The sequence below is a fragment of the Lampetra fluviatilis genome, chromosome 19 (genome assembly GCF_964198595.1).
Source record: "Lampetra fluviatilis chromosome 19, kcLamFluv1.1, whole genome shotgun sequence".
In the NCBI taxonomy this organism is placed as follows: domain Eukaryota; kingdom Metazoa; phylum Chordata; class Hyperoartia; order Petromyzontiformes; family Petromyzontidae; genus Lampetra; species Lampetra fluviatilis.
Window position 1 is genome coordinate 2,549,425 of NC_136293.1, and position 26,201 is coordinate 2,575,625.

Below are 26,201 nucleotides of genomic sequence, written 5' to 3' on the forward strand. Positions count from 1 at the left end.
GTCCACACCAATATCAGTGTGTTTTTTGTTTGCATTTTGACTGCAAGTATTGTGGTTAATGCAGACATGAATCCTTGTAAAAAGGTTTCAGTTTTGTTGCCAGAAAAGGGGAAAAACCCTATTATTAAATTTTGGTACTGGCAAAGGAGGTCTAATGATGTAGATTCTTTCACACTGTACATAGCCAACCGTACTAATCGGAGGTGCATGAAAGGACAGCAGAAAAATGTTGAGGATAACCAACGGATGTAATATGCTGCACGGCATTCTCTTATCCATGAAAAATTGGTGAATAATCGTGAATTATAGGAAGAGGCCTCACATATTTTGCGCACCCTGCCGCTGTCGTGGATTATAGGATCACAGATAAGGGAAATTCTGTATTTCGAAATGGTACGTTTAAAAATAAATTCCTCATAAAATTGTATATCGTAATATAATAAAATCTAAATAGGAACTATATTTGTACTGCATAAAAATACATGCATGTTGTATCAACACTGCATAAAAAGACACACGTAATGTTTCATGTTTTGACAAGTTAGTCCAACAAAAACTTAAATGTGTGAGACCACCTCGCCCCCCCCCCCCCCCGTAAGATATAAAGTTACTGGAGACAGCCTACATGGCCTCTATTGTGAGAACCCACCACCTGATTTTTACTAAAAAAATGTAGTGTGCCAGAGCAATTGATAGCATCCCTTAAGTATGCACCGTACATAGCCTACCGTGCTAATCGGAGGTGCTGATTTTTATTTAGAATTTATCCAGGAGAGCCACGTTGAGTCGTAGGACTCTTTTTGAGGAGGATTCTGCATTGTTTTTATTTTACGATGTTTCCATCTCATGTATTAATGTTTGTTCACGTGGGACGAATCTAGAGCACCCCAGCAACATGAGGGGGGGACCCTCTATCCCCGTACAGTGGGAAACAGATAGTGATTATCATGGAACTTTTTATTCCAGTGTCAAAGTATGAAAAATAAGAATAGGTTTTACCCTTTCTGGCAATAAAACAGGTGTTAAGATGTGCAAACACCAAAAAGATACTTTTTGAAAGTAATCAAGTACTGCATTAACCACACGTACTTGTGGTCAACATGCAAACAAACACCCTCTGATAATTATATGCATTGTCTTTGAAACTGCTCTGGATTCCTCCCAGTGCACAAACATTCATAAAAGGCCCCATAGATAGAATTGCTCAACCCGAGCTATAAATGCTCTGATACGTGCATTGTCCTTGTACTGTTCGCACTTTTGGCGTTCTCTGGTCTGACACTGGTGAGACTAGGCCATAAAGAAGGCTGTCTCTCATGTAGGCCAATCAGTTTCAAAGACATGTTTGTTTGCATGTTCACCACAAGTATGTGGTTAATACAGACTTTATTCCTTGAAAATGTATCTATTTGGTGTGAGAACATCTTAACACCTGTTTTATTTCTAGAAATGGTAAAATATATTCTTATCTTTCATAGATGGTGATTAGTCCACTTGCTGTAATATCGTCCCCTAGCGAGCCAGAGTATGGCACCTCCACACCTACGGGAAGTGAGTTTCACAACATTTGTGCGATCGACCAACCCTCACCTTCACAGTGCTGGGTTACATTACAGGTGTGCTTCACCGACACCCAGCTGATGAAAAATAATAGAAACTTATACTAGTTATTATTCACTGGCATTCCAACATTAAAAGGAAACAAAGTGAACACATAGGCACCAATTCGTTATTCGCATACTATTGTGACAAAACGAATGCACCCTCCTCCCGCACCCCTCAACGTTTTAATGCGAGCTAGAAATGGATGCTCCCCATGTAGGTGTCCCGCTGGCCTCCGAGACACCATTGTCGTAACCATCTTGCGGGTCTGCAGTGCCCTCGAAGTGCACAGTTTCGGCATCCAGCTCTATGAGGCTGTCCTCCGAGCCTGGGGACATAAAAGAGCTCTCCTGTTACAAACAGGAACATACTGGACAAGCAGGTGCAGAGTGTGGCAACATTCTCCTTAAACAATGAGATGTAAAAATGTGAATACTCTTCAGCAATTTTTTTTAATTTTACCAGGTAAGGCTCCACTGAGCTATACCTGTATATATTTTTTTCAGAAGTGACCAGGCCACCTATGATAGCTCAACGAAGTGGCTTATGTTGGAATTTGATTGCTGCCAAATACTCTAAATGCATGTTGTTTTTAAATGTGGAGGGGAAAAACCGGAGGACCCGGAGAAAAATCCACGTGACCAAGGCGAGAGCATGCAAACTCCAGATATACAGGCATCAAGTTTGGGATCAAACCCACGCACTCCTGCATACCAGGCGAGGTAGTTAACATCTAGCCACCGTGGCACACCAACATTTGACAGGCTGATGGCACGCAACTTGCTTGAAATCTTCCTAAAGCAGACAGCTTATATAAAATGCATAGGCATGGTATACATTTCAAAAAAGTAATATTTTCAAAATGGAAAGTTGTGGAATGTCCTACTAGCATTATCTTGTAATGTTGTTACCATCCACAGTGAGACTTGAGGACATTGTTAATGGAAAAGGAAAATCTTGGACAAGAGGAGTTTTCATCCTCATAGCCATAAATATTTTTTTATATCTCTCCAATGACATTGACATCTTCTGAATCAATGGCAGAATTTTCCCCATTAAGCTAAAATAAATCAACCAATATCACATTTGTTAATTTGTAATGTTTAGAAAAAATCTAAGTTGAAAATTACGGAACAATCTTACAATGATTTTTATATTCAAATTGTATAAGTTACAAATGAAATAACATATCTGTTATAAAATATGACATTTCAATTTAGACTAAATTCAATCAAATATTAAACCTGTAATATATTTTTAGTAAATTGGCTAAGATAGAGCTTAAGGGCAACATCATACCGAGGTAAAATCAATAATGATATTCCTCACAATTGTCCAAATTCAATACTGAGGTAACACTGCGACATGCTACTCTAATGTTGTATGTATTTATTATTCTGATAATTATGAATAATAATGATATTATTATGTATATATCCACAACGTTCATGTTGCGAAAACATAACAAAATAATAAAAATACAGTTTATAGCTTTCACAGCTTGATGGGCTGTTTAGGGAGTGGGAAAGGGAAATGTCTCAAGTAACTGATAATATAAATGTACTTGTGATTGCACTTGTGATCGTCGTCAGACCTGTAAAATCCGCGGGTTAAGAATAAGATAACTTAAACCAGAAATGTGTGTGGGAAAAGTAGTGGTTGTGTAAGCTTAATACTGCAGAATTATCATCTGAGCCACGGGGAAGGTAAGCGGAGCAGGTTAAAGCCCATTGTACACGGGGCCCTTCTGCGCCTGCACGGAGGGGTTACCTTTGCAGCTGAGGCTGCCCAGGGTGTCTATCGTTTGGGAGCCGCTCGGCGTCTCCTCCTTGCCGATGCCGTCCTCGCCGCTCGACTCCCGGCTCATCTGCCCGTAGCCGTTGGGCGAGGATGCGGGGCTGCCGATCCAATTGTCATCGGCGCCCGTGTCACCCGTCACCGAGCCCCACGACGGGGTGCGCGAGGCGGCCCGCGGCCCGCGGAACCCACAGCCCTTCCAGCCCTGGTACGCCAGCGAGTTGAGGAAGCCTTGCAAAGGGTTTAGGATGCCCTGGAGACAGCGTTTTTTTGTATGTAAGTAACTTGTTGCATATTCTGTACATTTACATTTGTTTAGATCCGTTGTGACTGTGAGAAAACGCTACTGGCAAAACGTCACGGTATTCGAATCTTAAATGTTGTGTTGGTTTACACTCCGACACACCGGTGTGCTGAAGTAGGAACTAATTGGCACGTTTTGTTGAAGTGACAAACCTTACTTATTGGCTCGGTTATAACGACACATTTACATTTACACGATCTAACCCAAAAAATATTTATTTTGGAGAAAACGTTACTAATTCGAAATTGAATAGGTGGCTTTAATTGTAAGTTCAGTGAAATTCTACCTTATGTAACATCACAATGTACGCAATAATTATGATATTTTCAATCCACTGCTGGAAAAAGGCCTCTTCTCCATGCCGTGTTGTTCATGGAGATTGTTTGACCACCCATCACCACACTGGTAAGTGGGAGAGCGAGGGGTGCCCAGGATTGGATCAGATATAAAATCACCGCTCATGTTATCCATGGCTGGGATTCAAACTCAGGTTGTACTTGAACCACTGTGCCACCGCTCCACTCAAGATATATATGTAATATATTTTTACATGCCATATTTGAGTGGCAAGAAAAATATCATCCAGATATTCCAAGGACTGCATGCAATGTTATCCAGCACCTACCAAAAGTGGCTTGTGCGCACAAGGTTGTGTGGAAAGTACATCCAGCACACCTATCTACCCAGTGCTGTTGTTTATATGCCATGTACCAAGTATAGTGTTATTTGTAATTCATTTGGACAAAGGGAACGCCCAGACGACATTTGTATATCAATAGGGACTGTTCTTGTACAGATACATTTTACCCGAGTCTCTGATTTCGGAGAATATATTAAACGCAATCTTATTCATGTCAAAGGTTTAAAACAAATTCTGCATTATTATAGATTCAATTAGCATCATCGGATAATTGCTAATTTTTTCTTTTATTTAAAAATAACAGAGACTTCTATGTGTGTGTAATGTTGTAGCCAACCTGACAACTTAAATTCATGATACCCGAAAATCAGATTAATGAATAAAAAGCTTTCCTAACGCGTTCACTCCCTTCATTGTGTGCACTGTACAAGCTGTAAGATCTCAATCCACTCTTGATATAAAGCACACCACAAAGTGTCTCGGGTTCATAATAAGAGCACTACTGTGTAGAGGACGAGCAATGTTGTTCCATACCATCATGTACCATGTGATGAAGACAGTATTTTTTATGTCTCTGTTGGCCTTCTCACCGAGACCAAGCGAGAGTTCCTGCACAAACAGCAGTGCTTCATTTATAATGTTCGGAATCCAGCTGAAAAAAAATACAAATATAATTACTTTGATAAGCATTATCACGGTCAATATGCACAGGTTGGTAAATACATTTATTTTATAACATTGAGAATATAATTATTCATAATAAACGTTTTTGGGTTAGATCGCGTTATTTATAAATGTGTCGTAACTCTCCACCACCTGACACTGCCAAACAGTAAAAAATGTGTCACGTTTGAGTTGGGGGGGGGGGTAATTACCAGGGCTTCACCATTCTGGAAAATTGCCCGATGATGCTGGATTTAATTACCAGCGAAACGTCGTACTCAAAAATTGTAAATTATGTTAAATCACTCAACACACCAGTGGGCTAAAGTAGTGAACTATTTGTCTTTTGTAAACGTGACACATTTTTTACTGCTTGGCAGTGTCGAGTAGTGGAGGGCTACGACACATTTGAAATAAACCACTGTGACGACGATCTGGACGTGTGTCTTTGTCTTTATTATTTCTTCCACAGCTGGACAGCGCCGCTTTCTCTCTCTCTCTCACTGGCACGGCTGCACTCAGTTCCGCCCGGCTGGTGGTTACTCGCTCTCTCTCTCTCAACCTCTCCCGCTCCCGCGCGCCGCTGATAGGCGGTGCGCTGGGAGGAAGCCTCCGGTCCGCCAAGTGGCCGCTGGTGTTCCGGAGGCGAGCGACGTGGTACCGCTCCTTGACTTCACACTCTGCTCCCGAGCTCTCTTCCGCTTCCCCTTATATCCCCCTGGCCCACGCCACCAATCCCCGCCTACAGCCACGCTCCCTCACGAACCTTCGAGATGGTTACTTCCCTCTAGCCTTTTGAGCTCCGCCCCTAACCTCGGCCCGTCCCTCTAATTGGGTGATGGCCCAAGGGGCGGAGCCTATCCACTGATCGGCGCTCATCGATGAACTCTCGTATTACACATTTATAAATTACGCGATTCAACCCAAAAACTTTATTATGAATAATATTGGTCACGAAAGCCTACGTGTTAAACAGAATATAATTACTTATCTGCTTCTGAAATTCATTAACTACAGTTATATTATCCATGACTCCTCTTCTGCACACTTGTGGTCCGATCCACAGTTTTTTTTTCCCATCATCCACAGATCAACAATTCCTATTCATCATTTTAACTGATATATTAAAGAGGGCAGAAAGCACCCAAACGTATGGGTGCTCAGCATTTCCCTTAGTCAATTTTAGCGAAGGTCCCTTTTGTCAGTGACGCTGCCTTCAAAATTGACACACCTCGTCCTTTCGCTTGGCCATAGCCCGCTTGTCGGGCACTTGTATAGCATGAGGCCCCTCCCACTATGGCTTGCCACGCCCACTCTGTTACTTGGCAAACGCCCACTGTTTACTAGGCAACGCCCACCCTGCTATTAGGCAACGCCCATTGTTGCTAGGCAACGCCCACCTTGCTACTTGGACTCTTCACTGGGATGTGACAAATGCGGAGGATGCCATCCGCTCCATTCGGTGTAAAGAGCAATGCAAGTTCAGTGTTGAGTGGTTTATGTTCAAGTAGTATATAGAACTGCTGTTTGTATTTAGTTTGTTGTCGTTCCCCGCACCTCTGATTAGCGCAGTTGGCTACGTATGGTGTGAAATAAGTTCAACATACATACATAAATTATGTGTGAGTGGTATGTGTGTGCGTGTAGATAATGTGAATTTACAGCCCTTCTGTCCATTCACTTCAGGGCGAGAAGGCTCCCCGCACCGTGTGGCAGTATGGGGAGCCAGACAATGGGAAGGCTGCGGAAAGTTCCACGGAAAACATGCGGCCTTTCCATGGCTGCTGGCAGTTCCACGGACAAAGTGCAGCCCTGGCGGAAAGCTGCAACTTTCCCCATTGTGCGTTGGGGCCACAGAACGTGAATCCCACTTGTGAAGAATTCAGAATTAAATAAAAGCTGTTCACTAAATTGCGCAATTACTCACGGATAAGAGAATGGTCACAACGCGGAACTAGCCGAATGCCGCATGAGAAAAGTCATACAATGTAACTGGATACGTGTGTAAACGCGATGATCATGGATGTGGGTGACTTGGAATATGGTGATGGAAAAAAGAAGGAACGTCCCAAATTACAACTGACAAGCATGCAATTCCACAAGCTCCACGAGCATCATTAATTGCATTTGATAAGGTACCAAATACCTGTCATGTAATATTAAAGGGGAGGTGTGGTGCTTTTTGTACCAGATGAAAAAGACCAGCATTATTTTAAAGAAGTGAGTTCGCAGTTGACACTCCAGCCTCCGCTCATTTTCAGTGTAAATGCCATGTCTTCCTTTCAGTAATGATGAGACTGGGGAAAATACAATGCAAAGTAGCAATTAAGTGACACATTAACACATTCCTGCGGAGGGAGCTGGTAGGAACGTTGGGTTGCTTCGTCAATGGCCAGGGTCAACGGCGGTGTGGTGTATTCCGCAAATATGGCCGACTGTGAGGGCGGGCACAAGCCGGCGTGAGTAGGTTAAACGTTGAGTTTCATAAGGGCACCACGGGGTGAGCAGCCCCTCCCCACCCAGCCCCCACCCAGTCCAACCCTCCCCACCCAGCCCCTCCCCACCCTCCCCACCCAGCCCCTCCCCACCCTCCCCACCCAGCCCCTCCCCACCCTCCCCTCTCCACCCAGCCCCACCCCTCCCATTTTTGTATGCACGACGGACGGACACAATAATCCCCTGTGGGCTGGTGTAACCAGGAGGTTCCTACCAGTATTAACCTCAAGACTACATTTCAGCATGATCTTGCTTTTCAGGATGATCTTGCTTTCGAATGTGTGGTCCATATTTTGAGCCAATTGATACAATTGTAAGCTAAACCACGATTGTCCACGTCACTTGTTGAAGTCTTAAATATATGGACTTATCCGGACTACTCACCATAGCTCGGCTGTCTGATTAATTACAGTATGAAATTAATTTATTTCAAACTATGGATTCGATTACCAGACTAGTCGAATTCCACAAAGACGGTTGGAAAAAAGTTTCACCGCTATTCCGATGTGTGTCACTGAATGGGAGGTGATGGACGTGGCTTCGTGACATCTTCGCTGGGCATGACTCATCGGGGGTTTCCCGCCTTCGGGAGGCAAGGTGTGGGGGGCGGCGAACCTTTTTAAGGGGCCCAGATGATCAATAAAAAAAGTCGATCACAATTTTTCGTTGAAAATCAAATGACTCGACTTATGATCCCAGTTCCTCTTTTCACCATCCCCTGTAACCGACCCAATAGTCTCAAATCTACAGTTACTCCACATGCAGCTCTAATAGCTCAGGGGAGGAAACGACTGCAAAATCCTCAAAGCTTTACTTTTACCCACCGTGTCATGATAGAGTTATTGTATTCTTTGTCCCTTCCCTCGAGTTGTTTGAACAATGCAAATTATAACGTGCACAATATTTAACTGACATATATAACTGTTACTGTGAGGTGCTGAGCCAAAATCAGTGTCACTCATGAGCAGGGCAAGGGATATGGGGTCTGTAAGTGTCTCTTCAAAGTCATTGCAGAATGAACGCTGCTGCGAACGTGGACTTCCAGATGGAGGGGGCTGCCACGGACAAATGATTGTATTTTTCATTCTCATAGCTCAAAACATTTCTGAAGGCCCACTGTTTCTAGCCGTCACGTGCCATTTTTAACATCAACACAATGTAAACCAATGCTCGCTCACCTGTAGTCACTGTCCGGGAGAAGAGGATAGGGTTGACAAAAAAACCCATGAACATTGGGATGTAGGTGCAGATGTAGTGAGGTATGGCATGCTCTATGCTCTGTTCGCACCTGCAATTGAAAAGAGAATTACAAGATGTGTGTGCTCATACGTGTGCTTCCTGTGCTGAAGGATAATGCACTCTACTTCTGTAAGTCGATAATGTACTTTCATACTACATGTATGCTCCTGCATATGCATTGGTATCTACAGTAGTCATAATGAAAATGTACACGAGGGTTACCCCTGTCCAGGATTTAACATCTGTGTCCAGGTTACAGGAATTGATTTGTATTGAGATATGACGTATTGCTCAAGTTTAAAGCTCAACTTTATATTGTTTAGCAAGGTGACAACTCAAGAGACCAGTCATTTGCAAGGGTAACCTTGGGCTATACTCTGCCAGTAGGGGGCGATGATTGATGATTGCTATGTAGTCCCAATCGAAAAAGTCCATATTAGGTCGCCCCTTGATGCTGATTGCCTTCCTTCTGCATTCACATAATTTACATTAATTCTGTTGTGGATACATTTTGTCCTGTTACAGCCCTACTGATGGGGTCGCGCAACCACCCAACTTCATGACCGTGTACTCCGCCGTTTTCTTTTTTCTACGCCGAGAATACTAGCAGGTCTGGGTTGTCTGTGGAAAAACGTGGCAACCCGAATACACATGTATGGCGCTTAACCCCACAGTTTGTGAGGATACACGGGAAATGTTCTGATATGCAATTCTTAAACTTTTTTTTGTTACACTCTCATGAGTATTTTTAACCGCCTATTACAACAGAAATGCAGTGCTGTGCATAAAATAATACATTTTCAAACACATTTAAATGCAACCACAATGTAAAGTGTTCATAGAAAAATGTTAGGTGTTTTATACTAGACATCTGGGAAGAAGAGCTTTATAGCTCATTGGATTTCTCCGGGAAAAATATATTTTTTTAATGTTTGTCTTTATGTTATCCCAGTGCTGGCGTGTGCGTGCTGACGTGCACTAACGATGAGCATAAGAACACAGGACTCACATGAAGAGGCTCGGGTAGTAGAGAGTGAGCACCCCTTCCACACACAGCAGGCAGGCGAGACCCCAGGCAATAATATGGTACAGGGTCATAGTGCTGCCCACGTCATGAGTACAAAGAAAAGAACATACACGTTGCATTGTTCAATATTGTACAAATATTTGAAGTAAATGTTTTAAAACGTTATATTTAAATGTTTTCGGCATCCAATGAGATGTCCGCATTCCAGTAATGTAGCTTTAAATCGACATTAACACCCTGTGTAAAACAGTCAAACGCAATGTCTGTTTTAAAAATAATGTTGAGATGGCGTTTTTTTATTGTCACAAAATGACCAGTTCATTAGGTCAGGGCTCACCAGATGGTGTTTTAAAGATTTTTAGTGAAATTTGTAAGGAAAAACACCTCACGCATTTTTTAAAAATAAACTCTTGAAATTGTGATTGTATTTAAATAAGTGTTTGAAAATGATTATTAGTTAATAATATGTCATGTTTTGATGATTAGACATACTGTATGAGCATGTCGGTTTTAGAATTCAATGTCGAGTGGCCATATACAAGATGTTACCTAATCCGCTGATAACGGTGGAAATGGTTAACGCACTGCATTATGAACTCAGCAACTTCAGTTTGATTCCTGCTATGGCTAACATCAGTGATTGTGTGACCCTCCATAAAGCCACATTGACCAGCGTAACAACGTATGGTCAAACTACCTCCACGGCAAGGGAATGGCTTTATCCAGCATTTGATTGACACAGGGCTGGACATTCCAATTGTGTGGTTCATACTACGTGTATTCCTGTACTTGTGATGTTACGATTAATTGTAGTTTTATTGAATCAATGATAAAAATAACACAGTCCCTTCCAATTCAAATTGTTTTCTCCAAGTGACTAACATCCATTCGCTAAACATTTAGTGCTGCTTAGTATGATTGCAGCAGGCTCAAATTTGCATTTGCATTCATCATGAAATTGATTAAAAAAAATATCAGTTACCTTCTTGACTTCATGCCACTTGACAAAAGCACACATTGTTGTGCAAGATTCACTTGAATATAAAACATGTTAGCTTATCCCTGAGATATTAAGCAATGCAATTCTTGCACAGAAAAACGTATTGGCATAAAAGATGCGTGAGTCATTAGCTAAAACGATAATCTTGAAATTACTGTATACTACACTCTCTTGTTGCAGCCAATATCTCCAGCCAAAACTGGCTGGAGTCGTCTTAATTAAAACGCGAGCAGATTGGCGTCTTAACCAATGGAATTACTATCGATTTAAATACGCAGGCAAGATTCCATCTCAAGCCCAATGAGAGCCCAGTAATATGACTCGGCAACAACTATGTTGGGAGGCTCTGGATTGCGTGCTTTCAACGATCTGCATTTGTTGAGGATAGGCCTCGCAGGACGTTATTTTAACTGTGCGTGCGTTGAACTGTCACATTCTTTGCAGAGAAAATGAGAATGAAAATGTGTGTGTGAAAGTGTAACTCTTGCCCTAGCGGTTAACAAGTGGCTGCAGGAGTGAACGGACCGATGTAATGGGATTTGTAGAGCCCAAGTGAGAAGTTGCACTTTTTCCTTTACAGCACTGCAGTTCATTAGTAAAACTAATGAAGCCATAAGTTATATGCATGCAAAATGTTCATAAACGTACATTGAGTTAATTAAATACATGCCTGCACTTAGTTCTTCTATATTTCATTAGTGGTTGCAAGTTATGACTATGTATAAAACAGTCTGCAAATGTAATATACCAAGCGAACATAGTTTTATTTTACACATTGGAAAAAAACAAATAGACCCACCTGGAACCTGCAGCTCTCTTTGCTACCAAATAGGCATCAGCAGCAAAGCAAAAAGCCCAGAGGAAGTTGGCTGAATAAAATAGCTGTATCCAAATCTGTTAACACAGAAACAACGAATGTCAACATTTATAATATGTTAATTTGAATACAATTGACGTTTGTCATCACGACAAAACTTTAAATGTAAACGTAGTCACTCAATAAGAAGTAGTCTTATTTTTTTCGATCGTGAAAGAATGACAGTTGAGTCAACCCCCAAATCATGTGGCGTTGAGATTGGCAGCTAGCCGTGCTAACCGAAAGACCAAACATTGATTGGTTTGTAGTCGTTATGTGCCAACATTTGTTTAAACGCCTATGCATTATTTAAATTGATACAACTATCAGATATAAAGACACATGGAGCTAGAGACAAGGGAGACATGGAGGGAAATACGGAGAAACATGGAGCCGCAAAGAGTGATAAAAGGAATTGCATTGAGACACTCGTCAAGTCTCACCTGAAGAAGCTCCATATGCAGCTTTAGTAGCCTAATAGTACAGGTGTTGGGCTACCATGGAAGCCAAACTATTGTTTTAATGTTTTAACTTAATCCTCGCTATGTGCATAATTACTCTCTGCCCCACTTTTGAATATTTGACAAACGTTTTTCAATAACTGATTACATATTTTTTCCACTTATTTCGTATGACTGATGTAAATGCAGAGCAACAACTATAATTTCGCATTCAGATGGCCAAGCCAAATACAGTAACCGGTTTGGGGTGGACCATGAGCATTCGTGGAAGTTAAAATCCAGGGAACCTTCTACGTTGGGTCTTTCACATGGTGTTTTTTGTGAGTTATTTTGAACTCCATTCAGCTCTCCAAGCATCATCTGGATTTAATTCGTATTATGTAATGAATATTTAGTTGACTGGAACACATTACTTTTTGTAGGCAAACATAGGGTTTACACAATTGCACAAAAGCGTTGTTCCAAAATGGGTGTAGGAGCTCATTGTAGAAAATGGGAGGCACATTCTTCTCAGCTACTGTTACAAGTCATGTTGTGGTCATGGGAAGTTTGGAATGCCAAGCATGCTGAGTGTGTGAACAAAGAATGGCATTTGTTATGATTTGAACAATAATGCATAGAATTAAGTAGCTGTGCTGGAGATTAAACTGTAAGATGTTTGGTTAAGAATACAACGAATATAATTAACTTCCATACATTTATATTAGTTAATAAGATTTTTGGTTTTGCAGAAAAGAATCAAATATATATTCCAGATGTTTTATTTATGCCAATGGTTTCCATTAACCAACAACTGCGTAGAATGCATTCGTTTTGGAATGTGGGCTATAATAACTGCCATATACCATACTCTCTGGTTCTTTCGGTAAATTTACGTAGATAGAAAAAAAATAGAAAACACGAGGTTTCGGTCGCAACTCAAGCGTCCGTCTTCAGGTGTGAAACAATTATCTGCTGTTGTGGCTTTATACTGTATAGGCACGGGAGGGGAGAGGGAAGGGGGGGGAGTTTGGCTGTGGGAGTTCACAGGGGAGAGGGGGGAGGGTTTGTGGTGTGCATGGACGGGTGGGGCTAAAGAAATTAGCAAGTAAATGGACTTGTAGTACAAGTCGTAATCAGACGACGACAACTAGGTGGGTGAGAGAGGATGACGACGACCGGGTGGGTGAGTGAGGATGACCACAACCTGGTGGGTGAGTGAAAATCATAGCAGTTTAAACTTGACGTGGTTTATCACATCCGTCCAATGATTGCTCAATCTGAATCCATCTTCTCGATTAAAGTTTTGTCTGTGTTTGTATATCTGGATGGCTTCATGAACAAATCTCTGAAGGTGGCCCGAGGGTTTGTAGAGCACCTTGGTCTCGGAGAAAACAATGTCATGTGTGCCCACAGCGTTGAAACAATGATCCGCCACCGCCGAGGAGTTGGTTCTGCCGTGTTTCAAATCCACTTTGTGTTCGTGAACCCGGTCTGAGACACGTCGCTTCGTTTCACCAAATGTAACTGCTGCCGCAGACACAACTCAGCTTATAGACACCAGGACATTGCATGTCCGGAATCGCATCCTTCACCGATGGGATCAAATCACGGATTTTGTGTACTGTATTGAACCGAACTTGGATCTTGAGTTTGTTTAAGATTTTGGCAATCCTTTTGGTGACCCCTGCTATGTATGGTAAGGTGATGGTTTTGATTGGGTCCTCAGATGGTTCTCTACCCATGGTTGGGGATGCAGCTTTGCGGATTGTGCGGTCAAAATATCCATTCCTCCTGAGAGCCTGGCATACGTGTTCAAGCTCACTGGCTAGGTGGTGCTGGTCGGAGATGCAACGGGCCCTATGGTGTAGTGTTTTGATGGGGGAATTCTTCTGGGATGGATGGTGGTGGGAGTCAGGCTTTAGATAGGAATCGATGTGGGTGGCTTTTCTAATGACAGTGTCCCAATGAGCCATCAGGTCTCTTCTCGATCAAAACATCCAGGAATGGTTGCTTGTCATCATTTTCCACTGTCATATACCAGTGGTGATACATCTAATTTTATAAATGATAGACAAATTACTTATTTAATTATAACGTGAGTTTTCTCATGCGACATTATTTATATTTATAATCATTGGGATTCTAGTTATTTATGTGTATTACATATGCGTCTGTAAGTGAATTTTCAAAAAGAGTACCTGTTTTACTACACGTTAAATACTGTATAGAGAATGCTCAAAGCAGCAAAATACTCAGATAAAAATTCTATTTGGAAAAAAAACTTTTTTTTGCTTGTTTTGACTTCGGCATATTTTGCAAGATTATATTTCTGAATTAAATATTCAGGGATTAATCAATACATTTAGGACGAGAGATCTTTTGAATACACAACATATTGGTAAAAATATATAATGTATTAAGAATATATATAAGCAGGTGTATTTTTTACAACAATATCTCCAGAAATGAAGACTGCTCTTGTACAAATTTGAAGCCATTTAGGGCAAAATTAAGTCATTATACCATAATGCTAGTTCACTTATACAACACAATGTTTAAAGACTTGAGGCCCAATTCAAGTAAAATTAGTTTTTACTCTTTTGTGGAATTCTGTCAGAAGACAAACTATCCACGTTTAATGTATCAGTTTTGGCCCGAATGCGTGGTCACAAAAACCCAAAGGCAAACAATAGCTGAAGTGCTGATAACAGTTAGGGCTGTGTATGCTGAACTTGGCACACTCACCCTGTTTCCATTCGTCTCGCTTAACCCCCAATCCACTCGGAATGCAACTGGTATTCTTGTTTGTAAATAAAACTCTTCTTTGTCTACCTTTAAACACATAATATCCTCTACATTCCTGACAATTATGGATTGTGCTATTATTTGCAGAGCTGTTTTAAACTCAGCGTTGACTTCGTTCAATAAATAAAAAATCCTCATCGCATTTAATTTTTGATTATTACTCAATGCACCATTGTAATCGCTATTCTCAGTTTGGGCTGCGGCCTTTCAGACAGGAGAGATACATTGGGCCAAATGTCTTCCATGCGTATGAAAACTTGTTGAAGGCACAACTATGTTTCTTATCCAGATGCAAATCCTCACATCCTAAGATGTTGCTGCCCGCTTTCACTGCAATAAATTTGATCTGGCATAAATTTCAGTTGACGCTCCTCGATCCTGGAATTGACTGGCCTCTCAACTGTGTCTAATTGCAATTCTGACCTTAGCAGCGCTTGAATAAAAACCATCACACTTAACCTAAACCTCGAATTCAATTCACACTGGCCAATTTAATTTGGACTGTATGTATATATGTTGAACTTCTTTAACACTGTAGTAGCCAACCATGCTAATCGGCGTTGTGTGGCAAGACAACTAAACACAAAAAGCAGTTCTAAAGAAATGCATCGTCAATCTAGATTTAAAAGTGCATAGCTTCAGTGGCTTACCAAGTATATAAGGTAGCCAACTTCAGCATTGGCTTATCCGGAAAATTCCCAGATGCCCTGTGACTCTGTTCAACCTTTTTGTGTGAGAACCTGGTCAACTCACTGCGGTGGAAGCACAGAAGACGCTGGGCCACACGTAAGTGGCATTCACTGTGGACATCCCAGCGACGAATGATGGCGAGGACACCCACACAGATGAACGGACAATGATGCCTGCAGGAATGGCATTTCTTGAAGTGAAACATTGATGACATTAACACAGCTTGTGTAGAAGATGTGAGAAATGTGCATACGCATGGTTTAAAAAGAAAACCCACAACATTGACGATCCATAAACAAATGTTATACCACACACATTTAAACAAATCATTTGGTGATACTTACATGGGCAGTATCAAATTAAACAAAAATATACCACAACACATTAGTGAACACTTTTTGCCTGTGCCCTAAACGTTGCCGATTACATTTGTGTTTTCCCTTCACGGCAGTCTTACTTACGGATTGTATTTAGTTTTTCTTATCTGTGTGCCACTGCCAATGCAGTACAGTATCACCAAATAAGTGGTCTGCCGGCCGAGTCGCCCTTTGAAAAAAGAGGCTCTTACCTCAATGGGCTTCACTGATTCAGAAATACTTTCTTCGAACGTTTACAAACGTTGGGCATGCTCGAACACCCAAATCACCCGCAGTGGCTGCCCCCCCCCATCCTCCCCAACACCCGCCCTGCCCCCCTATTTAACACAAGGGTTTGAAGAGTTTAACACAGAGACAACAAATACCGAGGCAGCCCATGGTGTCGCACAGGGCCAGCATGCGCACGATGTGCGTGGAGGCGGAGAGGCGCGCGGTGCGGGCGGCGGACACGTGGGGCGACGCGTGGGGGCCACCCGCACCCCCGGCATCTCGGTACGCGCCGGGGCTGAGCTCCTCTCGCGGCGGTGGGGGGCCACCCCGGCCGCCACCACGCGCCTTGTGGACCCTGGGCAGCAGCTGCATGAGGGAGCCCACGAGGCTGACGGCGGCGCTCGTCAGGCACACGGCGTTGAAGCCAAGCGGCGTGAAGGACAGCATCGCCGATGTGGCCGGGTCGCGGTTGGGGCAGCAGAAGGTTTCCAGCCTCGGAGAAGCCATGTGTCCCCCTCCTTTGCTTTGTGCACAACCAACTTCACCTCCACCCCGGAGCAAAAATGCGCTTTTTGGATAATTAACCGTTACCGTACGGACTGTGCAACAAAAACAACAATAACGATACTAAAATGTGCAGCACTGTATGTTAACAGCTATCTAATTTAATTCCCTTAACTTTGAGTTGCATTCTCTTCACATTTGCCGTTTCGGCGGTATTTACTATTCCCTGGCAAAATTCCCTTTGCAGCGAGCGATGTAGCAGCAGCAGCGGCGGTCTCGTTGAGTGGCGCGCCTCTTATAAGCCCCTCGCATCACATGGCTGTCATGTGCTCTCCACATCTTAATGGGCGCTTTCTTTGTGGAACGGATCAACCAAATGTTCACTGTCACTTTACGAGAGCGTACAGCAACATCCATCCCGCGTTCGCATGTTCATCTATTCACGATAATTGGGAATGCAATTAAAGGAAAATGCAAATGATACATATGTTTAAACAAACGTAATCTATAAAATATAATGGAAAGCCATTCTTGGCACCAGTCATGGATGCTTGGTTTGGTGTGTCTGAAGAGATTAGTGCACGCTCTATGGGATGCCACTTTCCATTCATTTATAAATAGAATGTGTGCTGTGTACAGACTGCAGTTGGGGAACACGTCTTCTAACATTATATTCTTGGTTCTTTCGGTAAAGTCACGTAGAAGGGAAACAATAAATAATAAAAATATTAAACAATAAAATTCTCACAACGTTTCGACTGCAACATAAAGCAATCATCATCAGGTGTGAAAAACACAGCAAGAACACTTTTTTGAGAATTTTATTGTTTTATATTTTTATTATTTTATTGTTTCCCTTCTACTTGACTTTACCAAAAGAACCAAAAATATGAATCCCTGCAGTCACGAAAGCTTTAAAATCTTCTAACATTGTTCATGTTTTATCAAAATACAATAAGTGCACTGAATTATATGTATTTTACAGAGTAAAACATTGCATGAATAGTACCTTCAGAGTAACCAGTATTGCCTACATTGTATTGGCTTTGTCATTGTACTCTTGAAAAAAGTACTTGGAAGAGTTAATGAAAACGTATAGATTTAGCACCAGGATGTGTGGATGTTTCAGTCTTAATGAGGTGTTTATTCTGGACATCTGCCTTGTTTCACTCTGTTCGCGTCAACATTACTGGGTGATATTCTAGGCTGGTGACAGTGCCATCCCAGAAGGGGGATCGGTACTTGAGTTGGTAGCGAAGTTCATTGTTGAGGGCTTTATTGATGGATGTTTGGTTTTAGAATATTAGCAAGAACAAGGGCTTGTGACTCATGAGAACACAGCATGGCAACACACGCTCAGATCCTGGTACTAGACGAATAGAACCAGGTTCCCAAGATAACCATGCCACAAGGTGACATTCAACCCACACCTCGTCTAGAAGTCTCAGGAGGGTAATTATAAACTAACCCGCTGGTTCATCAGTTCCACTGCTGGATTATTTTTTCCGCCTGAGGACGACCGCTTGTGTTGCGATCGAAACGTCGTAATATGTAATTTTTTGTTTTATTTTCTTATTTTTCTACCTACGTGACTTTACCGAAAGAACCAAAGAGTATGGATTCCTGCAGTCACGAAAGCTTCAAATCAAGATATCAACTAAACTTTGTATTTATTTAAAACTTGTTTTATTTTGCCAGGCAAAGCCCACTGAGCTATTATATATTTTTTAGAAGTGACCTGGCCATAAATTATAGCTCAACAAAGTTACATGTGGAAATCGTATGTGAATAAATGTGGAGTTGAAAAACTGGACCTGGAGAAAAATCCACACGACCACGGGAAGAACATACAAACTCCAAATATACAGGTGCCAGGATTAGGACCGAACCCATGATCTCCTGCATACCAGGTAAGGCAGATAACATTTCGCCATTGCGGCGCCCTGTAGGTTAGGAAGATGTGCTTACAGCAAAGGAGACCTCACTTCTCAACAGAGGCCCTATGTATTGGAGAATATGAGTACACCAAAGTGTATTCCCTTTTCAAATTCAAACACAGGCACACGTTACACAGGCAGTGTTTAAAAATTGTACAATTTCTCTTTTAATGCGTTTTCACTTTTAACACCGACACAACAGCTCATCCTTGCAAAGAATAATGATGTACGATTGCTACAACATGGAACATGCGGTATCATTCAGAAATTACCAAGTGGTTCTGAATTGCCAAAAACATGCAATATGGCGTTGTGATGGATGATCAAACTACCAATCTTCAAGTGACTGCAGATAAAGATATAGCTACTTAAACTGACCGTAGTATAAAGCCAACGCGTTTTTTTAACTCTCAAAGATGCTGCCTTACAAACGGCCTATAATCGCACCTTAAATTATCGTGCAAACCGAATCCAAATTAATGCACTTAATATTGAGACCATTGTTCGATGGAGATCCGAGTAATCTGTGTACAGACACACACCATGTGGTAAAGGCCTAAAAAACAAGAGAACAGACTAAACGCAATTCATACCAAGTTAATGTATTTTATTTTACAATCTACGACGATTTTGTGTACATTCAAAGTTTTAAACTTGTTTTAATAAAAAGTAACATTGAAATAAGTTCATTAGTATGAAATGTACCGTTAAATATAATTAAAAAGTGCAGCTTTTGGGTACTTTTAATGTGTTATAATTATTTAGAGTGCCCCAAAAGTACTCAAAATAGCTTTTAGTCTTTCAGCCAAGATACATTAGATATCGGACACAGATACATGCTTCACCCCTTAAAAGAGCCTATTAACATGCCAGGCCAAGCATCGGAATGTGCACACAGTTCTGGATCTTAGTCGAAGGTTTGGAGAGAGTTTCATGGTCAAAAAAGCAGCCTCTCTGATGTTTGGGCGATGTTGCACACCCAGGCTAATGAGATATCTCAAGGGATTATGCAGGTGAGATGTTTAAAAATATATAAAAAATGTGCGCTGTTCAATGCACTGCCTGTAGGTTCAACGGTTCAACTGCCTTTGCTAACATGCAAACATATATGGATTGTATGAATTAGATATGGAATTTCACAAATGCAATTAAGTGAATATATAAACAAACTTTCGGTTTTAAATTGTCAATTATAAAAAAAACATTTAAACTCTACAACCTGCAGCCTTTGAACAAACGAGGCTTCACCATCGAGATTTCACACGACCATAGAATGAATCAAACCCATTTACCTAGAGACATTACGAGAATGATTGCAAGCAGCCTGAAGGAGAGGTATACGAGCGTGGCGCATGCCCCTCCGTCACCCAGCGCCTCTCCCAGACGGGACATGCGCACGAGTGCAGAGGTCACGGACTGGAAGGCGTGGGCCCAGGAGCGGGCGCCGTACAGGCCGTGCAGAGAGAGGCTGCAGGCGCACAACAGCACGACCAACAACAGCAATCGGCTCTTGACTCGCGTCTCACGGCGCAGCAGAGGCAGCGCCAGGCACCGCCTCGCTCCGCGGTGGAGCAGGGGGAGTTGAAGAGCCTTGAGGGACTCCACGAACACCAGCAGCGCCAGCGCCACCCTGAGACGCTCATCCAGCGTGGTCAGCTTGCCCAACGTCGGATTTTCTCCTGAAAAAAAATGACGACTTTAATGTGACTTCGACTTCAGTGTGCGTAGATATTTTACGGTCGTGCTGTATTTCCTCTGATTAGCACGCTTGGCTACGTACCGCGGGAGAGAAGTTCAACATACATTTATGTGATGTGTTTTCGGGTTGTACCGCGAGTTGTTGGTCACGATGTCTCATGTTTTACTCCACGTGCTGGGTGTTGTGTATATACCCCCTTTTTAAAAAATGTTAAATATTTTTTTTTTAAGAATTATTTTGCCAACATATAATATCGTTTTTTTTAATAAGACGCGGCAACGTGAGAACGGACACGCCCCCACACTCCCACAGATGTGTGCACACCTCATTTCAAAGGAAATAGGGCATAAAAGAAGGGTAATCAAGATCATAAAAACTCCCCGAATTTCACACAGGAGGAACAAGGGAGGGGGGAATGGCAGGCAGGGGGTTGGAATGACACCCTCTCGTAAAAAGCCTTGCAGGGCCGGGCACCACGGAGGAAGAGATGGTTATGTTCTTAACAAAGAAACAGCATTGACGACAAAAAGCACATACGGGTCTTTGAACCATGTTAGATGCACAAGTACCAACTTAGCCATGAAGATTAAGCAAACAGTATCCATCCTCACTCCAATTGAAAACCAGAGTCGCGATTCATCAATTGTTAATTAAATACGGACATTATTTACCTTAAATAATTCCTACGCGGCCGGGCCGAAGCATCAAAGAATAATTAAGGCTTGGGGGTCCAAAACAAAATTCCTAGCCGGGATAGCAAATTAAATAATCACGAAGTCAAATAATAAGTAAGGAATTAAAGAAGAAGAGGAATCAAGGGCGGATAAGGCTCTCAAAATTAACCAAACACAACACCCATGGGAAGCGAGCAACACGACCGTCTTTGTCTTTCCGAGAGGATCTCCACACGCAGGCACAAAAGCGAGAAAATGACACCCATAAAGGGGGCAATGGCTCAAAGGAAATTAACACGCTCTCGGAAATAAATAAATAAATAAGCGCATGCGCCGGGTGCTTCCACCGTGGAAACAACGTCTTTGTCTTCCCACAACACGGACAGCAAAAATTGCACACGCAAGGAAATAACATTTCCATGAGAAATCGGGTCACGATGAAACATCGGGAACACGGTTTCGGCATAACTGGGGCATAATGGAAATAAGTCGCATTTCAACTTCCAAACCAAAACAACTTAAGCTGTGTGAGACAAAAGATATGATCCCGAGCAAGGGAGGGAATAATTAAGCTCGCTTAACGCGTAGGTTTTCGCGACAAATATTATTCAGTAACAAAAACATGGATTCGAATATTTCTTTTATATATATATAACTCGACGCGAATCATCGGTCTGGCTAATGGATAACTTCGGTGGCGCCGTCACGAGGCCCCCACCCCCCCCCCCCCCTTCCAGAACGACACACAGCTGTGTCTTCAAAGCTAATAAACACACGGACAAACACGCACGCGAAACACACGGACGGACACGCACACGACACACACACACACGGATGCAGATGGTCCCACCCACAGGAAGGTTTTATGACAGACTTTGAACAACTCGGGAAACTGAGTGGATTTTCTCAATATATACCGAAGGAAAATCCATACAAACAGATCATCAGGGCCTCTGGCCCCATCACAGATCATCCGGGCCACGGGCCCCACCACAGATCGCCAGGGCTCTGAGCCCCATCTCGTCGCCAGGGCTTCGACTCCACCACAGATCGTCAAGAAGTTTTTCGTCATCCAGAATGACGAGGTTCGCGGGTTAGCGACGTGCCGCTACAAGCCGAGGTCTGCACCAACTGAGAAGAATCGCTACCCTGAGTCGCAGAGCTGCGAGTGAAGCCAACAAAGACGCCAACGTCCACCCTGCCACGAACGAAGCATCGCTCCTCGTCAGAGTGACGACCAGCGAACAACCCGCAGGAAAGGCGGAGATCGCCAAGCGAGCGCCACCGAGCGCCACCCAGCGCCAGCAGAGCTGCGCCACCGTGCGCCACCGTGCGCCACCGTGCGCCACCGTGCGCCACCGTGCGCCACTGTGCGCCACCGTGCGCCACTGTGCGCCAACGAGCGACACCCAGCGCCACCGAGCGACACGAGCGACCGAGCATCTTCAAGGACAGCATCGTGCCAACTCGTCATCCAGCGGTAGAGAGAGAGAGCGCACAAGCCGAGCGACACGCTGAGCGAGGGAGCAGCAGGCGCTCGCGGCGGCCACGCCCAAGCCAGAGAGAACTTCTGGCCGCTGGTTGTATCCTCCTACACCACACAAGCTAACGACACAATTCATATTACGAGGGGACAACGCACACACAGCACGCACACGAATAAGAAAAATTGTCATTGCGTTACAGAAAGGGTTGCCATTTCGAGGTGGTGCGTTCAATATCAACTGATCGTGCAAAGCAGTTGCTGCCGTCGAGTTACATGAATAAGAAATGTTTTAGTCATTCATTTTCGTTAACTGCATAATTTCGCCAATGAATAAAAAATGTTTAGTCATTCATATTAGGTAATTGCATAACCTCGTAATTGCATAAGGATTTTAGTTATTCACATTAATCGAATGCATAGTATCGCAAATGCATAAGAGTTTGGTTATTCATGAATTATTGACGCATGTTTGACCTGCATGATAGAATGTCACATGCTTGTTAGAATAAAATTGCTTAACACCAACTGTTCGAGTGCTTCTTTCCAAGTCCATGCAAAACTATCTTATTCTTGATAACTGTATCCTGTGATGAGATATGAAAATGGAGACCTAAAATATCATAACACACACTAGGATAATCGGTAAACGGTAAATAGATGATAATCGTGTTATCCTGATTGATATAACTCTGGATAAACGAAGCTGAGCCTAATTATCATAACTGCTCACAGTAACATAATCGCAAGCATCCGCATAAATTACTACGATTATCTCCGTGATTATCATAATTCATGCATACAATTACTCACACCATCATAATTTATGCATATTAACTCACACATTAACATAATTAATGCGATTTGCGCATTTTTCGGAAAATTATTAATTTTTATTATTTTCATCAAAATTTCATAACCCGACACAGACAACATGGGCTCAAAAAGCTCCCAACACGAGAATTAAAACGCAAAAAGACATCGTATCAAAATGAAAAAAAATGAAGTTGAATTCAATTAGAAAAAAAGTTCATTAACATTTTTAACTCATGCATCGGCTCAATCTCATTCCATTCTGCAGGGCAATGAGTTATTTTGTGTACTGTAAAGAAACACCACAAGTTATATAACAAAAAACATATATAATAGGACTGTTGCACGTGTTTAGTTTGTTGCCTAACTGATTGAACACAATCAGCACTCCACAGCATTTTTTGCTTTGTTTTCACTTTTTTTGTATTGTAAATTATGAGATGTTTATGATAACTAACATTATATTGATTTGTGTATAGCTTTGTGTGGAAAAAATACGTTTCCCCAGGCTTCCAAATGCACTGTAGTAACTTATCTCATAATAAAGGTTTTTGGGTTAGATCGCGTAAATATAAATGAGTCGTAACTCTCCACCACCCGACACAGCCAGTAAGGTTTGTCACGTAAACAACGCGCCAATTATTTACTACTTCAGCCCACCGGTGTGTTGGAGATTAAATGGCGTCATGACGTTCACAGCGTCATCTTGCTCTAATTAAGACCGGAAGCAGGTGGATCGTTTCACTATTCTAGCAAATCGCCAGATGATGCTGGATGTAATTTCCAGCGAAACGTCGTAGTCAGGCAGTGGAGGGTTACGACACATTTATACTTACGTAATCTAACCCAAAAACCCTTATTGTGAATAATATTGGTCGTGAAAGCCAACGTGTTAAAGTAACTTACCTTCTGCTCCTGTAACCTCCCAACCAAATCTGTGCCCAATCTGAGCATTAAAAGTCAGCCATTAGCCACACTCATAAGAGTGCATCTCCTATCTGCAGCTGTCTATATAATGTGTCTTTCACTTAATCAGTATCCACATTTGTCTGCACGTATACTTGGACCAGCAATAATTTGGTATATCTTGTTTCTAGTCTCACTGTAATTATGTCATTTACAGGTTCCATGCAATAATGGATCTAGCTAGCTCTGCTTCATATAGAACTCGTAACAATTTTTTGTAAGAAAAAAATGAACGTTGAAAGTTTCCTTGATCATGTGTGGATTACTTTGAGGTAATGAATTGCATTGGGTGTGCATACCTTGAGTATGCCAAAAAGAAGTAGATTGCGACCAGTGTTATCCTCAGAACGAAGCAAAGTAGTTCCACGTAATTCATCACTTTGCCGAAGTAGGACATCTTCTCTTTCTTCATTTTAAAACTTTCACAGACCAAAAGAAGCAGGCCCAAGACCAAAATGATGATGTAAGCAGCCATGGTCACCACAAACCAAGCATTCCCGATTTCTTGTAAAGGAGATACCTTGAGATGGTATTGTGGATGTGCAATACCTAGAAAACGATACAACACCTTTACATTACTAACAACATGCACACAATGGATGGCATTTTTTGACTTAAACTTTCGTGACTGCAGGAATTCATATTCTTGGTTCTTTCGGTAAAATGACGTAGATAGAAAACAAAAAAAATGTTGGATTATAGTGTTGGATTATATATTTGCACTATAATCCAACATACTAATCTAAGTTCATTTCCTTTAACATGCCACGCTATGTATTACCTTTACACTATAATACCCCATTAACACTACTTCGGCTACCTTTGTTCTCAAAAACTTATATAAACTTTTGCTGGTAACAGCTTCTCTTCACAAGGCAGCAGACATCGTGCTGCTCGCAGCAGACATCGCGGATGTCACGATTTTCACCTGAAGACGTTGGCTTGTGTTGCTATCGAAACGTCGTGATTTATTTTGTTTTATTTTTACCTACGTGACTTACCGAAATAACCAAAGAGTATGGATTCCTGCAGTCACGTAAGCTTCAAATATAGAAAGAAACTACATCGAAACTAACGAGCAAATCACCTGGGGACAGTGAGATGTCTTTAATTGACGAAACCAGGTGAGCTGAGTTAGGAACAGAAGAGGTGGTCTTACCAGTGAATGGCTGCAAGGTCTCAGACAGATATCGGGCCAGTTTGTAGGTGGGTAAACCAATGGTGGAGACGATGGGACGAAGGGGTATACCTTCTTCATGGATTTTTGGTAAGCCATATAGTCTGGGTGGTCTAGCAGCAGAAGGTTTTAAGGAAAACCGTTTTGTCTGTTCAATTAATGAAGCTGAATCGGTGATGATATTGTTCGTTTTTGTAACGAGGCATTTGGTGGGGTCTCTAAAACAAATTAAAACATATTTCTCGCCCACTCACTTTGGAACCCTTATAAGCAGTTACATTTGGAGGCTTGCCCCCTCTTTTCTCTCCGCCTGATGAAGACCGCTTGTGTTGCGATCGAACGTCGTGGGTTTTTTACTTTTATTATTTTCAATTTATTTAAATTAAAAAATTTGTTCTACTATTTCATTTTATTAAAAGTTTTCTATCTACGTGACTTTACCAAAATAACCAATATGTGCCCATCTGTGCATGTTATTTTTATTTGCTGCCAGCCTGCACGCATTCAAACATATGACATTGTGCCTTTAAAACGTGTTTACTCTATTGATTTTATGTGATTCAATGTGTGTGTGGTCGATAGTAGGGGAGTGTTAGTGTAGCAGTTGCCCCAACAGTCTGTTCAGGCTATAGGGGGATCTTTGTCTTTGATAGCAGGGTTACACACTCACCGGTCAGAGAGAAAACCAGCAGCATATTCATATGGCAGAGCAGATTTGTGTTTGCGTTGAACACCGTGAGCTCTGTGACGAGTGCTGACGTGCGGGAATCTAGCCAGGAGTTTTCCTTCACGTACGTGA

General features: G+C 42.2%; 1 protein-coding gene across 1 annotated transcript; it reads right to left on the reverse strand.

Moving 5' to 3' along the window:
• Window positions 1-1,268: 1,268 nt before the first annotated feature.
• GPR143 (G protein-coupled receptor 143) lies at window positions 1,269-16,656 on the reverse strand. The gene is made up of 9 exons (XM_078864710.1): window positions 16,305-16,656; window positions 15,626-15,735; window positions 11,568-11,662; window positions 9,751-9,843; window positions 8,681-8,790; window positions 7,195-7,303; window positions 4,878-4,995; window positions 3,373-3,652; window positions 1,269-1,930 (listed from the first exon to the last, which is right to left on the reverse strand). The coding sequence occupies exons 1-9, from the start codon at window positions 16,654-16,656 to the stop codon at window positions 1,788-1,790; spliced, it is 1,410 nt and encodes a 469-aa protein (XP_078720836.1). The 3' UTR covers window positions 1,269-1,787.
• Between the last annotated feature and the right edge of the window lie 9,545 nt (window positions 16,657-26,201).

Coding starts and splice junctions, on each gene's coding strand:
- GPR143 (XM_078864710.1), bottom strand. CDS start 16,656: ATGGCTTCTCCGAGGCTGGAAACCTTCTGCTGCCCCAACCGCGACCCG. Junction 8,791..9,750: donor TACTACCCGAGCCTCTTCAT/GTGAGTCCTGTG, acceptor TTTCAATTGCAG/GTGCGAACAGAGCATAGAGC. Junction 3,653..4,877: donor TCATCACATGGTACATGATG/GTATGGAACAAC, acceptor CGCTGTCTCCAG/GGCATCCTAAACCCTTTGCA.